Below are 14,941 nucleotides of genomic sequence, written 5' to 3'. Positions count from 1 at the left end.
AAAACAAAACAAACTTCCTTAGAAGTTTTCGAGTATAGCTTGCCAGCTTTTATGAGTCAGGTATGTTTTTTTTTAAAGTACAGGGATGGGGGGCTTTCCTGGTGGCTCAGTAGTAAGGACCCACCTATTAATGCTGGAGTCGGGGGTTTGATCTCTGGGTCAGGAAGATCCCCTGGAGAAGGAAATGGTAACCCATGACAGTATCCTTGCCTGGGAAATCCCATGGACAGAGGAGCCTGGTGGCCTATAGTCCTTGGTGTTGCAAAAGAATAGTTGGACACAGCTTAGCAACAAAACAACAATTATTTAAAATAGAGACCTTCTAAAAGGATTGCTTTGTAGACTATCTGATGTATGATAGATCAGCCCCAAACTTAACTTAGAACAACAGACATTCTGTCTCACCATTTCTGAGGGTCAGGAATCCGGAGTGGCTTATCTGGGTGGTTCTGGCTCAGGGTTTCGTGTGAGATTAAGTCAGTAATTGTTTGGGGCTATAGTCATCTGAAGGTTTGAGCGGCCTGGCCCATTTTTCCTCTTCACTCATGTAGCTTTTGCAGGAAGCCTCAGTTCCTCACTGGGTATTGTCTTGGAAGGCCTTAGTTTCTCATCATGTGGACCTCTGCAGAGTGCTGCTTGGTTTAAGGTGAATGATGCAAGAAAGGCTGGGGTGAATGTGTCGTAGTGGAAGCCAGATATCTTTTATAACCTAACCTCAGAAATGATAGAACATTGTTCTGCCATATTCTGTTGGTCATATAGACTAACCATGGCACAAAGTGGGAAGTGGCTACATGGGTTAGTACCGGGTTGCTGTTCAGTCACTAAGTTGTGTCTGACTCTTGCGACACCATGGACTGCAGCCTGCCAGGCTCCTCTGTCCATGGGATTTCCCAGGCAAGAATACTGGAGAAGGTTGCCATTTCCTTCTCCAGGGGATCTTCCTGACCCAGGAGGCAGGGGCTTTTCTGAACCATGTTGGAGGCTGGCTTTAGTACTAATTTCATTTAATCCTTAGATCTTTCTTCATCAGAAGTTCAAAGAGAGAGACCAGGCAACTTTTCCATGTAAAAATAACAGCATTAAAAAATAAATAAGACTCCCTGTCAAATAAAATATTTTAAAGATCTTAGTGAGAATTGTAACAAAATTGCCTTATTATAATTCAGTTGCCTTATAAGTTGCCTTGTTTAATGATACAATATATCCTGGGTGGCTGGAATAAGAGTTAGGTAGAAAAATTAATCTGATATATTCTGTTAAAATGTTATCTTTTAGCAATTTAGAAATTCTTAGCAAGTAGTTTTTCTTTATATGTTTGTTTTGGGTTGTTTATTTTTTGGTATATATTTTTCTTTTGTTTTTTTGGCCACTTGTTTTGTGGCTTTGGGATCTTAGTTCCCTGACCAGAGATTGAACCCACATCCCCTGCAGTGGAAGCAGAGAGTCTTAACCACTGGACCACCAGGGAAGTCCCAGATTGGTATATATTTTATATGGCAAAATATATTTTAATGCCAAGAAAAAATATGCCATCTTTTTTATTCATCAGTTTTGGTTTATATATGATAGCCTGGAAAAGTATAAAAAGATATTAGTTATTCCATTGTATTATGAGTATTAGTTGTATTATTAATGACATTTTGTGTTCCTTAATATTAGAATTAGAAAGCAGGATAGTAAAATAGCTCCTGTTTGTTCAAATTGAAGGATGTAGGCATACTAGAGAATTCAAGAAAATTTCAGAAAATAGCACTGTGTATACAGCAGTGGGGAGAAGTAAGATGATTCCCTCTGAATAGTCTTGTCACCAAAATGGGGTAATCTGTGTCCAGTCTTCATGTATAAACAATACAGAAACTGCTCTTGGTCCCTCACTGATCTTCTCATCTACAAATATACCAGAAAATCACTTTCAGTGGACCCAACTTTGTATTTGAAGAGCAAAAAAATTATCTCTGATTAAAAGTCTATATTAAGTTTAATCTTTGGCCAAAAAAAAGGTTACTAAACACATTGGTGGTTAATAAAAGGTAAAATACAAGGAATGCACATGTTGCGGAGTTAACAGGAAACAGTGGTAACACGTGGTGCTGGATTTATAATAATCATATTGGTACACTGCACATACTTGTGGAATTATAAGGTTTTTCAATTTTAGATTCCAGTTTTTCCCAGGAATTTCATTTTATCCAAAAAAGTAATTTTAAAAATAAGGGAAGATAGCACTGCCTCAGTAGTATTATTTGTAATAAAATGAAAGATTAGAAAACAACCTAAATATAAGGGAACTAATAGGTAAACTATAATATGTCGATGCAAGAGAACATATAGCTATTTGAAATGATACTAATATTGCATAGGTATTTTTCAGCTTTCACATATGATACATAGACATGCCAAGCTGTTTTTCACATCTAATCTAAATCAATGTTTGTGAGCTTCCCTGTTTGCTCAGTGGTAAAGAATCCACCTGCCAGTGCAGGAGACATGGGTTCCATCCCTGACCCGGGAAGATCCCACATGCTGTGGAACAGCAGAGCCCATGGGCCACAGCTGTTGCACCTGTGCTCCAGAGCCTGGGAGCCACAGCTAGTGAGCCCACCTGCTGGAACCACTGAAGCCTGTTCTTTCTAGAGCCTGTGCTCTGTAACAAGAAGCCCCCGCAATGAGAAGTCCACACACCACAAGTGGACAGTAGCCCCCACGACTAGAGAAAAGCCCATGCAGACAGAGACCCAGCACGGCCAAAAGCAAATAAATAAAGAAGTCAGTGTTTCTCAAACCTCACATATGTATATTGAAAACTTTATAATCATGGATTTCGTGTGTTGACTTAAATAATCTGAATCATGCGTGCATGTGTGCTCAGTTGCTTCATTTGTGTTCAACTCTGTGACCCCATAGACTGCAGCCCGCCAGGCTCCTCTGTCTGTAGGACTCTCCAGGCAAGGATACTGGAGTGGGTTGCCATGCCCTCCTCTAGGGGATCTTCTCGACCCAGGGATTGAACCCGCGTCTTCTGCATTGGCAGGTGGGTTCTTTATCACTAGCACCACTGGGAAGCCCAATTTGAATGATCATGTTACTTAAATAAAAAGCATAAAACTATGTTTTCAAGCTCCTTGTGCTGAAAACATTTATGCTAGTATTGAAACCAATTTACTAATGAAGTAACAAACTAGTAAAATATTAACTAGAAACTTTAATGTGAAAAATTATATTTTGCTAAAGCCTAATTTTTACTCAGCGTGTTTATAGTACCAGGGCTTCCCTGGTGGCTCAGTGGTGAAGAATCTGCCTGCTTATGTAGGAGACACGGGTTTGATCTGTGGGTCAGGAAGATGCTCTGGAGAAAGAAATGACAGTTCACGCCAGTATTCTTGCCTGGGAAATCCCATGGACAGAGTAGCCTGGCAGTCTACAGTCCATGGGGTTACAAAGAGTCAGACACGACTTAACGACTGAATAACATATACCACTCCACTAGGTTCTTTTGAGTATCGCAAACCTACATAACTGGGTACTGTGAGATGACTCAGATCTCATGTTGCTTGTTATCCATTATGAAATCTTTTTTTTTTTTTTTAACCATAGTGATCTGTACATTTTGTTTTTACTTGGCAATACATCACTTAGCGTTAAGAAAACCATCTCATGTTTTTTTCTGATTAACCCAAGGCAGTTGAAGTAGTACTGTGTAACCAATTGGATAATTAACAAACATGAAAGTGAGTTCTGAAATCTTTTGGCAATAATGGGTTACAAAGTGGTCATCTAGTTGATTCAGGTTATGTTTATGCTATGATGTATTTGAAATGAAAACACAAAAACTCAGAGTTGGCTGATCTCTGGGAATATATCCATAGGCCCAGTTGAAGACAGTAGTTATTATTTTAACTGCTGGTTTGTGCTGCTCTCTGCTCGACTCTGCCACTGGGGAGAAAAAGTCAGTCTCGCTGGATTTTGTCACATCCCACTGTCACCCTTCTGGTTCTTACAGCCACCAGGCATGGTGGTGTGGGGAAGAGCATTGAGTAGCACAGGCATTCAGGACTGGGGCTGTGAGGAGGCTTGTTCATGTAGAGAATAACTGGCAGAGTTACTCAGTTTTTGCTGCAGTGACTGAGAAGGTTCCCTCATCCCTTCCCAGACAGTGTTTCTGGTGCACAGTTTTGTAGGTTTGATCTGTGCGTTGGGTAGGGGTAGTGAATGAGTCTTTGGAATGAGGATTACAGGTTCAGCTTCCCAATTCTGGGCTGGTAGAGTGGTTGGCAAAGTCCTGACTTGAGACTCGACATCCTCTCCTTCCTGTTTGCTGACTAATGACATGTGAGTATCTTGTTTTGTTTTAGAAAGCTAACTTTCACAACAAATTTCCAGAAGTAATATTGTATGAGAATAGGTGGTCTTTAGAATACATGATATTCACAAAATGGTATTGCAGCAATCACATTTGGAGAAGAAATACTTACTGCATACACAATAAAATAAATTCCAATTGGGTTAAAGAATTAAAAGTAAACAATGAGACCAATGATCACTATACAAAAACACTGGTTCCTGTTTTTAAAAACTGTTGTAGTCAAAAACAAGGTAAGTATATAACAATAGGAAGGAACTGGTTAGGTTATGATAAACATGTATAGTTATGTACCATGACCTTTCAATGTTCTTGAAGTTTATGGGTGTATATATTATAGAAGGATGCTCATAATATATTGTTAAGTAAAAATAGATCATACAGAGTTATAAAAGAGGAAAGATCTAATACTGTTTACTAAGTTCTAGAAACTGTATTAAGTGTTTTTCAGCTTGTATTTCATTTGATCTTCATGTTTTTAATATGTGTGTACATATATATTTTCAATTACATATGCATTCATAGAATGCAGGTTATTTTCTAAAACTTTTTAGCAGTTTTGAGGTATAATTGACATAGAACAAACTGTACATATTTAAAATGTACCAGTTGATAATTTTAGATGTTTAGACACACTTGTGAAACCATCAACAAAATCAGTATAATGTTATCACCACCCAGAGTTTAGTTGTGCTATCTGGTAATTTCTCCCTTGTTCCTCTTATCCCACGTCTACCGCTGTTCCACTGTCTTCAGGAAACTGATGATTTGCTTTCTGTCACTGTAAATTAGTTTGCAGTTTCTAGAATTTTATATAAATGGGGTCATGTGGCATATAATTTTTTGTTTTTTTCTTCCAGTCAGCAGAGTCATTTTGAGAATCACATATGTTGAGTGTATCAATAGTTTGTGCCTTTTTATTGCTAAGTAGTAGCCTATTGTATGGCTGTGCCACATTTAAAGGATGCTCCCCAGCCAGCGACTGAACCTGCACACTTGGCAGTGAGGCTGCAGCGTCCCAACCACTGGACTGCCAGGGAGTTCCCCTGTACCACAATTTAAAAAATAATAATTTTACTTCCTTATTTATGGCTGTGCTGGCTCTTCATTGCTTTGCGCAGCTTTTCTCTAGTTGCATCGAGAGGGGGCTCCTCTTCATTGTGGTGCTCAGGCTTCTCGTTGCGGTGGCTTCTCCAGTTGAGGAGCACAGGCTCTAGGCGCGTGGGCTTCAGTCGTTGCAGCCCACAGGCTCAGTAGTTGCTTGGGGCCCCGAGAGCACTTGGGCCCAGTAGTTGAGGCTCACAGGCTCAGTAGCTGAGGTGCACAGGTTTAGTTGCTCTGCAGCACGTGGGATCTTCCCGGACCAGGGATTGAACCCCTGTCCACTGCATTGGCAGGTGGGTTCCTAACCGCTGTGCCACCAGGGAAGCCCCTGTACCACAGTTTGATTGGACCAGAATAAATGCAAGCATGTTTGTCTCCATTAGGAGAATTATGCAGCAGTTTTCATGAAGTATTTTAAAGCAGTAGCACCATTGTTTTTTTGTGTATGTGTGTGTGTGTGTGTGTGTGTGTGTGTGAAGTAGCCATTGAATTTATGGAGATCCAAATTTAATTGTTGAGAAGGGAGTCTGTTGTGGTAGAGGATATGCATAGGAGATAACACTCAATAAAGATTGATAGAGGAGAAACTTATGAGGCACCTCCAAAAGCATTCTGTGTTTGTGATTCTGGAAATTTTCAGAGCTCTCTAGATCTATCATATACAGGGCTACTGTAATGTTAATTCTGGATAACCTGCTGATTGAAAGCAGTATTAAGTAGATATTAGAAGATACACATTGTAATTCTAATTGTGTCATCTTCTAGCTATATGACTTGATTGAGTCACCACTTATCTGAGTTTCTTATTCCTTTTACGTAAGAGTTAGTATTAGAACTGCTAATTCCATAGTGCACACTGTGCTCTAGAGCGATAACCATGTCTAGAGATATCCCTCTAGAGAGGGATAACCATGTCTTTTCAAAGGGAAGGGAAGATGGGAGTTGAACTCCAGTATACTCACGACAAGTTGTGTTTTGTAGCATGAGTCTGTATTTGCCCAGAGCAGAGATGCCTTTTTCAAATTCTCACAAAGGCCCATCTATTCATCAAGCAGACACAGCAGCAATGAGTCTTCCCAGGTGGGAGGTAAGGTAGTAGTGAAACACTGAATTTGTTGTAAGATGTTGTATAGGTAATGGTGGCTTTGTCCATGCCTACCTCACAGAATATGGAGAACAATGAGATGTGTGTGAAAGTGTCTTGAAAAGTGTAGTGTTACAAAAATATAATGTCTTGCTCTTTTGCTGTTCATCTGTGGTTTATTTTAGGGTAGATACAACAAGAATTGAACACTCCATTCCTTTAAGAGAAAACTGGGCACTACCATATTTTGCATGCCAAGTTGCTGCACTTACAGGCTATTTAAAAAGCAACTTAAATTCTTATGGAGAGGTAAGATGCAAATTTATTTGTCACAATTCTGATGTATTGCAAATGTGGTATATAATTTTAAAGCTATTCATATGAAAAGTTATATTCAGTGAAACCTAGTTACTACATGATAGATAATCTTGTTATAACTTTTCCTGTAGTCTGATTGGCAGTAAATTATATTTAGGAGAAGGGAGATGTTACCTTGTTTCAGTGCAGTTACTTGACAAATATGAAGAATATTTTATTATGAAAATGAATGTCTCGTTATTTTACTACTTCTCTCACTTTTGGGACATTCATGGCCTCTAATCATCATGAGTTGAAGAATATTAGTGAAGATAGAAAGTGACTGCAGGTGACGGCAGTGGTCGCAGTGCACATCCTGTTTACAGTTACGTGTCGTTTGCCCTCACGCTTTCTGTGCCTGAGGGAGGTCAGGTTCAGGAGACTGTCCTGGGTGGTGTAGATTCTTAACTTGTTGTTACTGCCATAAGCCCTTTCAGGAATCAGATGAAGCTTAGAGACTCCATCTCAGAATAATGATTTTAAATGCATAAAATAAATGTGATTATAAAAGGCAACCGATTACATTGAAATTGACTTCAATGTAGTAATCTTTTGACAGTCTGCCTGCCTGTCTTGGATCAAGAATTCTCAGCCTGAAAAAGGGACTGACTACAGGGACCTGGTTGGCTAGGAAATAGGATTCACTTATGGTTCCTTTGTGAAATCTCTGAAAAATACTCTATTCTTTCAGGGATGTCAGATGTCCTGAGCATAGCAAACTTTATTTCATTTTTGATGGTACTAGAATTTCCTTTGTTTTTGTTTTCTTTTTCTTATTTATCTAGAATTTCCTTTTTTATCTAAAATAATAACACATTTGAGATTTGTAATTTTTCTTTTGCTGCGTTTGTGTAAAGACCTTTCTGAGGAGGGGGAAAAAAAAGACCTTTCTGAGGAGGAATATTTTCTACAATAGAAAGTCTTTAATTGAGTTTTCCTGTTAGATCGTGCAGCCTTCTCCTAGGGAAGAAGAGTTCTTCAGTTTTTGTATAAAAGTGTAACATAGCAAAATGAACTGCCTAAGCTTCTGTGTATTTACCATTATTTTGAATTAAAGTGAAAATTTTGTTGCCACAAAAAAAGATGTGTTTCGGTTTTTTTTGGCCAGGCCTCGAGGCATCTTAGGTTCCCTAAGCGGGGATCAAACCTGTGCCTTCTTTAGTAGAAGTGCAGTCCTAACCACTAGACTGCAGGGAGTTCCCCATCAAAGATAAAATGATTTTTAATAAAATCATTCTTCTGGGACTTCCCTGGTGGTGCAGTGGTTTAGACTTCGTCTTCCAAGGCAGGGTGCATGGGTTCGATCCCTGGTCCAGGAGCTAAGATCCCACGTGCTTTGCAGCCAAAAATATGAAAATATAAAACACAAGCAATATTGTAACAAATTCAATAAAAGACTTTAAAAATAGTCCACATCAGGGCTTCCCTGGTAGTCTAGTGGTTAAGAATCTGCCTGCCAAGCAAGGGACACGGGTTTGATCCTTGGTCCAAAAAGATCCCACGTGCCTTGGAACAGCCAGGCCTGTGCACCTGAGAACCTGAATGCTGCAACAAGAGAAACGACTGCAATGAGACGCCGAGACTCCGCAAGGAAGAGCAGCCCCTGTTCTCTGAAACCAGAGAAAGCCCACACACAGCCACAAAGACCCAGTGCAGCCAAAAAAAATCAATAAAAATTTTAAAAAATCATCAGGAAGTGCATTACTAATAAACAATAAAAATTTTAAGAAATAGCCCATGTCAAAAGTTTCTTTAAAAAATAAAATTATTATTTTAAGAGGAGTTTCAGAAGAGGTAGAATGAAGTGTTAACATTTTTTCCCTTCTATACCACATTCTATATCTTTCTGAATATCTTTGTTTCATTGCCATGTTATGTATTCTTTCTAGTACTTTAAAAAAATTTTTCTTTTTATTTAAAAGAGGACTTCCCTGGTGGTCCAGTGGTTAAGAGTCCACCTGCCAAGGCAGAGGATACGGGTTCAATCCCTGGTCCAGGAGGATCCCACACGGTGTGGGGCAACTAAGCCCGTGCCGCACAGCTCCTGAGCCTGTGCTGTGGAGCCTGCCTGCCGCGAGAGGGGGGACCACCCCGAAGAGACGCCTGTGCGCTGCAGCTCGCGAGCAGCCCCGGCTCGCTGCACACGGGGGAGGCCTGCGCAGAGGCCGCGGGGACCCAGTGCAGCCGAAATGCACTTGTATATATAGTAATAATAAAATACATACTGTAAAAAGTAATAAATACATGTACATTATGCAGATGGTAAAAAAAAGTGTAAATGGATAGATACACAGTGAAAAGTATATTTCCCTTCAGTTCACTATTGTTTACCAAAGACCTGGTACTTTTTGAAGGGATCTAAGAATAGTTTATACTCCTATTTTTGTTTACATTTTTTTCTCCTTTTTTATTTAAGCACAGTTATTTTTCTGTATTTTGAAAGTATTCCATGAGTTTCTCACTCTTCCATCCTCTTTCATTTTTTTCCTCTCAATATTAAGGTAAAGGAAGTAAATTATGTTTAGCAGTTATTTGGTTATTTGTAACCACTTCCCTGGTGGCTCAGATGGTAAGGTATCTGCCTACAATGTGGGGGACTCGGGTTCAATCCCTGGGTTGGATAGATCTCTTGGAGAAGGAAATGGCAACCCACCCACTCCAGTATTCTTGCCTGGAAAATCCCGTGGACGAAGGAGCCTGTTAGGCTACTGTCTATGGGGTCGCAGAGTCAGACACGACTGAGCGACTTCACTTGGCTTTAACTACTCATCTGGTCCTGGGCTTCCCTGGTGGCCCAGATGATAGAGTCCACCCTGCAGGGCAGGAGACCAGAGTTTGCTCTCTGGGTCGGGAAGATCTGCTGGAGGGGGAATGGCAAACCACTCTAGTGTTCTTGCCTGGGAAATGCCACAGACAGAGGAACCTGGTGGGCTACAGTCTATAAGGTCACAAAGAGTTGGACACGACTAAGCAACTGACATATCTGGTACTCAACAATACACAGCAAGAGCAAAATATCAATTCAAATATTAAAGCGGTAGCAATATTAAGGATTGTATAAAAACGTGTTAAAAATGAGCACGGTTTTACTATGGTGTATTCTCAACCCTTCAGCTAAAAACTCAGTTTTTTAAGAAAACAAAACTGCACTTTCTGCTGCCGTGATGCCCGTGAAAAAGCCTGTGGCATGGGGGGAGCAAAGAAAGAGAAGCAGGGCCTGAAGATTACTCGCAACTGCACCCACCCTGTAGGGCTTCCCTCGTAGCTCAGTTGGTAAAGAAGCCGCCTGCAATGCGGGAGACCTGGGTTCAGTCCCTGGGTTGGGAAGATCCCCTGGAGAAGGAAACAGCTACCCACTCCAGTATTCTGGCCTGGAGAATTCCATGGATTGTATAGTCCATGGGGTCGCAAAGAGTCAAGACACGACTGAGTGACTTTCACTTCACTATACGCACCCTGCAGAAGATGGAATCTTGGGTGCAGCCGATTTTGAGCAGTCTCTTCAGGAGAGAATTAAAGTGAATAGAAAAGCTGGGAATCTTGGAGGTGGTGTAATAATTGAAAGAAGCAAAAGCAAGATTACTGTGACGTCTGAGGTACCTTTTTCCAAAAGGTATTTGAAGAATCTCACCAAAAAATATTTGAAGAATAACCTGTGTAGTTGCTAAAAGCAAAAAAAAGTTACAAATTGTGTTACTGCTAAGGAATCAATCAAGATGAGGAGGAGGAAGATAAAGATTAAAATTCAGTTATCTGGAATATTTTGTATGTTATTGCTCTTTAGTAGTTGTGTCAGATTCTTTGTGACCCCACTGACTAGCCCTGCCTGCCAGGCTCCTCTGTCTGTGGGATTCTCCAGGCAAGAATACTGGAGTGGGTTGCCATTTCCTTCTCCAGGGGAACTTCCTGGCCCAGGGATTGAAACTGTATCTTCTGCATTGACAGGTGAATTCTTTACCACCTAGTCACCTGGAAAGCCCAATTTTGTATGAGTTCTTCACTAAAATTTAGAAACCAAATTATATATATATATATATGTATGTGTGTATATATAAACTGTCCTTCCATTGTTTGCCTCCCCTGGAATTCACCGTATACATACACATCTTTGTGTGTGTGTGTGTGAATTGAAAGAAGATTTGCACCTGAATCAACCTGAATCAGTAGTATTGACCACCCAGCAGTCAAGTCTAGTAAAAGCCACCATTTAAAAATACTTACTACTTTATCTCTTAGAATGAAAGAAAAATTTACTGCATTTTCTTCCTTTTCTTTTGTCTTCCTGAGATTCTCAGTATTGTGCTGAACACTGAAGGGCAAGTGGTTGATTTCTTTGTAGAATGTTTGATTTAAGATCTTACTGTTTATGTAAGGATTTAATAATAATTATGTGATTTTTAAAACAAAGTTTTAAGAGTTGCTTTAAAATGGAACCAGTAACAGCCACAGAAGTTCAGGTAACAACTTGATGGGTTTGTATAGTAACAAAGCTGTTAATACTTAGTTTCTTTCTTTTGTTTTCCCTAGAGGTTTTGCTACTTGTTGATGAGTGCTTCAACTTACACCTTTATGATGGTGTGGGAGTACAGCCACTATCTCTTGTTTCTTCAAGCAATATCTCTCTTCTTGCTAGATAGTTTTTCACTGGAGCAGAGTGACAAGGTATTAATGGCACTTTAAAACTATGATTTTAAATCTGCAGAATTTTAAATCTAGTATTTATAGGATTGTATAAAAACCATTTAGCTTTTAAACTTATTTTGAAATACTTTAATAGGCTCTGATTTATACTTCTACTCAAAAGGTTGTTAAACTCATTCTTCCCTAGTCCTTTTAGAAGCACTTTGAAATTCCCTTAAGCATGGGCTGTTTAACCAAAGTCACCCCTGTGCTTCCTCTCTTATTTCTAGTCATTTCTCCATCTTCCCTGTTTCTTTAAAAAAAAAAAGTGAAACATAGGACACGTGCAAAAGAGTGTATGATATCTATATCCCATGGGCTGAGTATCCAGGCCGTGGGGTCACAAAGAGTTGGACATGACTGAGCAACTGAGGACACATATAGTGTATAGTAAAAATACGAGTAATTGAACACCCAGGCCAAGAATTGGAGCATTTCAGTACCCTGGAAGCCCCTTTTTCCCAGTCATATCCTACTCCTCTCCAACAGAGGCTAACTGTCCTGAATTTTGTTAATCCTTTCCTTCTTTTTCTTTATGTTTTTTTTACCACCTATCTATGTATTCCTAAAAATACGTTGTTAAATGATAATGTATTGTTTACTTTTGCCTGATTTGCTTTTGAGATTCATCCATGGTGATATATAGTTATATTTCATTCATTTTTATTTATTAATGTATTCTGCTGCTAAATAACATTTAAGCTTTTTTCCAGTTTATTGTTCATATGACCAGTGCTGCTATAAGCATTCATATACATGTTACCTGGCTCAGATTTTTCTAGAATATATACCTCATAGTGGAATTAGAAGTCAAAGGATAAGTGCATATTCAATCTAACTAGAGATACCAAGCCTTTCCCCAGAATAGTTATATTGATTTATACTCCTGTCAGCAGTAGTTTCCCATAGACATTCAGTTCCTTTATCTTTTTATTTTTTTGCCTTGTTATCTTCCTTTTCCTTATTTATAAACATTTATTGAGTATGTAATATATTGTCTTATCTAGAAATTTGGGAATCTTCATGCTCATCCTTTTTCTTCCGCTTGGTCCAGAATCCTGGTAATTAGCTTATTTAAATAATCATTAACCAAGTATAAACTTGTTAACTTGTGAAGTGAAAGGGCAATAAGTACCTAAAAGTATTACAGAGGTAAAGCTTCAGGAAGCAGCTACCACTCCAGAAGCTGTGGAAGAACTGGGAATTATTAAAACTTAGAAGTTTAGAGGAGGGACCCCCATGGAGCTGAAACAGACCTCTGATAAAGAGCCACTGCTCCACTTTGCTGGTATCTCTGTACTGGAAAGAAGGGCTCTCTGGAAATGGGACCCAGACTTCTGAGAATGGTACTCTGGCCAGCTGATCCCATGGTCTCTGGGGTAAGAAGACATGACAAAGATGATTCTTGAAGCTTAAGAAAACTGAAGCTGCATGCAACTCCTGTTACAGGAAAGAATTACTCCGTTGGAGTGAAGAAGCCTCGCTAAGGTGATCCACCCAGGAACTGCAGGCTGCAGGAAGGAATACATCCCTGCTCTGTCCTCCAGCCTTACCTCTCAGGAACACAGATTGGAAGAGCTTACTAGGGAGCCAAATGGAAGAGCAGAAATGTAGATTTTAGAGGTTGGCCCCAGCATTATGAATCTGGGATAGAGACATAGGTTTGGACTAAGAGAACCAGCAGTCAAAATGAAAAAATAGGGTATTACTAGCACCCAGAAGATCAATAGAGCCCTCTCCTTGTGATTGTGTCAGCCTCCCAACAGTGAGGTATCTATTTAAAAAATGGCTCTGGCCTTTTAGGGAGTTTTTTCTTTCTGTTTTTTTTTTTTTTTAACATCACTCTGCCTTTTGATTCCACCCCCCACCCCGCCCCTGGCCAACTAATGTCTATATTTCATCTTAGTTCTCCCCTCTCTATTCAATAAAAGGAATCTATTTTATGGTAGATTAAGTTACACTATTGAAGTTTAGAAAAGAAACCTAGTGAGACGTAACTTTCTAGAAGAACTAGGAGGTCTTCTATTAGGAAATTAAATTTAACTTTCTTAATGTCACTGTTAAATGGACCAAGTGCAAAAATACTTTTCTCTGGTGCTGTGTTTCATGGCAATATATTTTCCTTGGGTAGGTTTTGGGGACTACTGCTAAAAATTATGACTTTTTACTTACATAGCTTCATGTTGCTCAGGTGGACAAGACAAAGCAAGTGAAATGAAGTCAGAGCCTGGAATTAAAGATGGTTTTTCTAGTCTGATTTAGACATCCATGGTTTCAATGCTTTTTACTTTGTTTCTGGAGAGTTCTTTCTAAAAAGAAAGTGATAAATTACCTATATTCCATGACATTCAAAATACAAGTTGAATGGTTGTACAATACTGTCCAAAATTATAGTAGAGCATTTACTTCATAATTGCAGTCAAATTTTATCTAATGAAAAAATGTACAATAAAATTAATTTTGTTCTCATTTTTGTCCCAACAGGTTCATGAAGTTTATAAAATCTATATATTTTCTCTCTTTCTGGGATATTTACTGCAGTTTGAGAATTCAGCTTTATTGGTGTCTCCTTTATTAAGTTTAGTAGTAGCCTTAATGCTTGCTAAGTGCCTTCAGGTAAGTAGAATTGACTGTCATTCTTGGGGTGAATTTTTAAATTGTTAATTTTTTAAAAATCTCACTTATTTGTTCATATGGTTCCTCCTTCCCATAGCTGAATGTGAAGAAAGGAACTTTTGTGGCTGAAATAATGAGAGTGATTAATTTTTACTTGGTGTGCGCTCTGACAGTGACACTGACTGTTACAATGAAGGTAAGTGGCTCTGCTGGAGATGCGTGCAGTAGAGCAGTTTGAATAATTTAGTTTTAATGAGAATAGTGGGATAACAATGGAGTTTATACAGTAATATTTTTAGCTGAACAGTAATCATACCTAGTGTATTAGGTGGGAAAATAGGATTCTGAATTTTTTCTAAATATACTTTTTAAAATTCTACTTTATTTTTCATTTAATTTAAAATGTCATCATTACCCCAATTAGCATAAAGTAATATGTAGAATAAATTCAGATGAGTAAAAGACATTCAAAAGTGTGGGGTAAGTTGTTTATGCTAGGTGGGAAAAGGTTAAAATTTTCTAACTACCCCATTATACTTTTATGCTTAACTATAAGGTAATGTGATTGACTTATGCCAGTGAATCTCCTTGCTTCATAGTTATACCTGGCATTTTTAATTCACATTTTTTGTTTCATAATCTTGCTGTGTTTTCTAGTTCTAGTATTGGACAAAAGCATATTGCTATAAGCATAACTAATAGTTCTACAACTAATAGTTCTAACTAGTGTTTTTATC

The 14,941-nt window shown here is 38.8% G+C and overlaps 1 protein-coding gene across 1 annotated transcript in view; it reads left to right on the top strand.

Annotated features, from left to right (window-relative positions):
* DPY19L4 (dpy-19 like 4) overlaps positions 1–14,941 on the top strand; it is a 63,597-nt gene that overhangs the window by 19,584 nt on the left and 29,072 nt on the right. Inside the window, exons 7-10 of the mRNA XM_043483509.1 lie at positions 6,737–6,860; positions 11,436–11,570; positions 14,073–14,204; positions 14,302–14,400. Coding sequence (XP_043339444.1) covers positions 6,737–6,860; positions 11,436–11,570; positions 14,073–14,204; positions 14,302–14,400 — 490 coding nt within the window. The remainder of the gene's footprint in view (positions 1–6,736; positions 6,861–11,435; positions 11,571–14,072; positions 14,205–14,301; positions 14,401–14,941) is intronic.

The sequence above is a fragment of the Cervus canadensis genome, chromosome 12 (assembly GCF_019320065.1).
Source record: "Cervus canadensis isolate Bull #8, Minnesota chromosome 12, ASM1932006v1, whole genome shotgun sequence".
NCBI classification, from domain to species: Eukaryota; Metazoa; Chordata; class Mammalia; order Artiodactyla; family Cervidae; genus Cervus; species Cervus canadensis.
The sequence above is the reverse complement of the archived record's forward strand: the minus strand, read 5'-3'. Positions and strand labels throughout refer to the sequence as shown.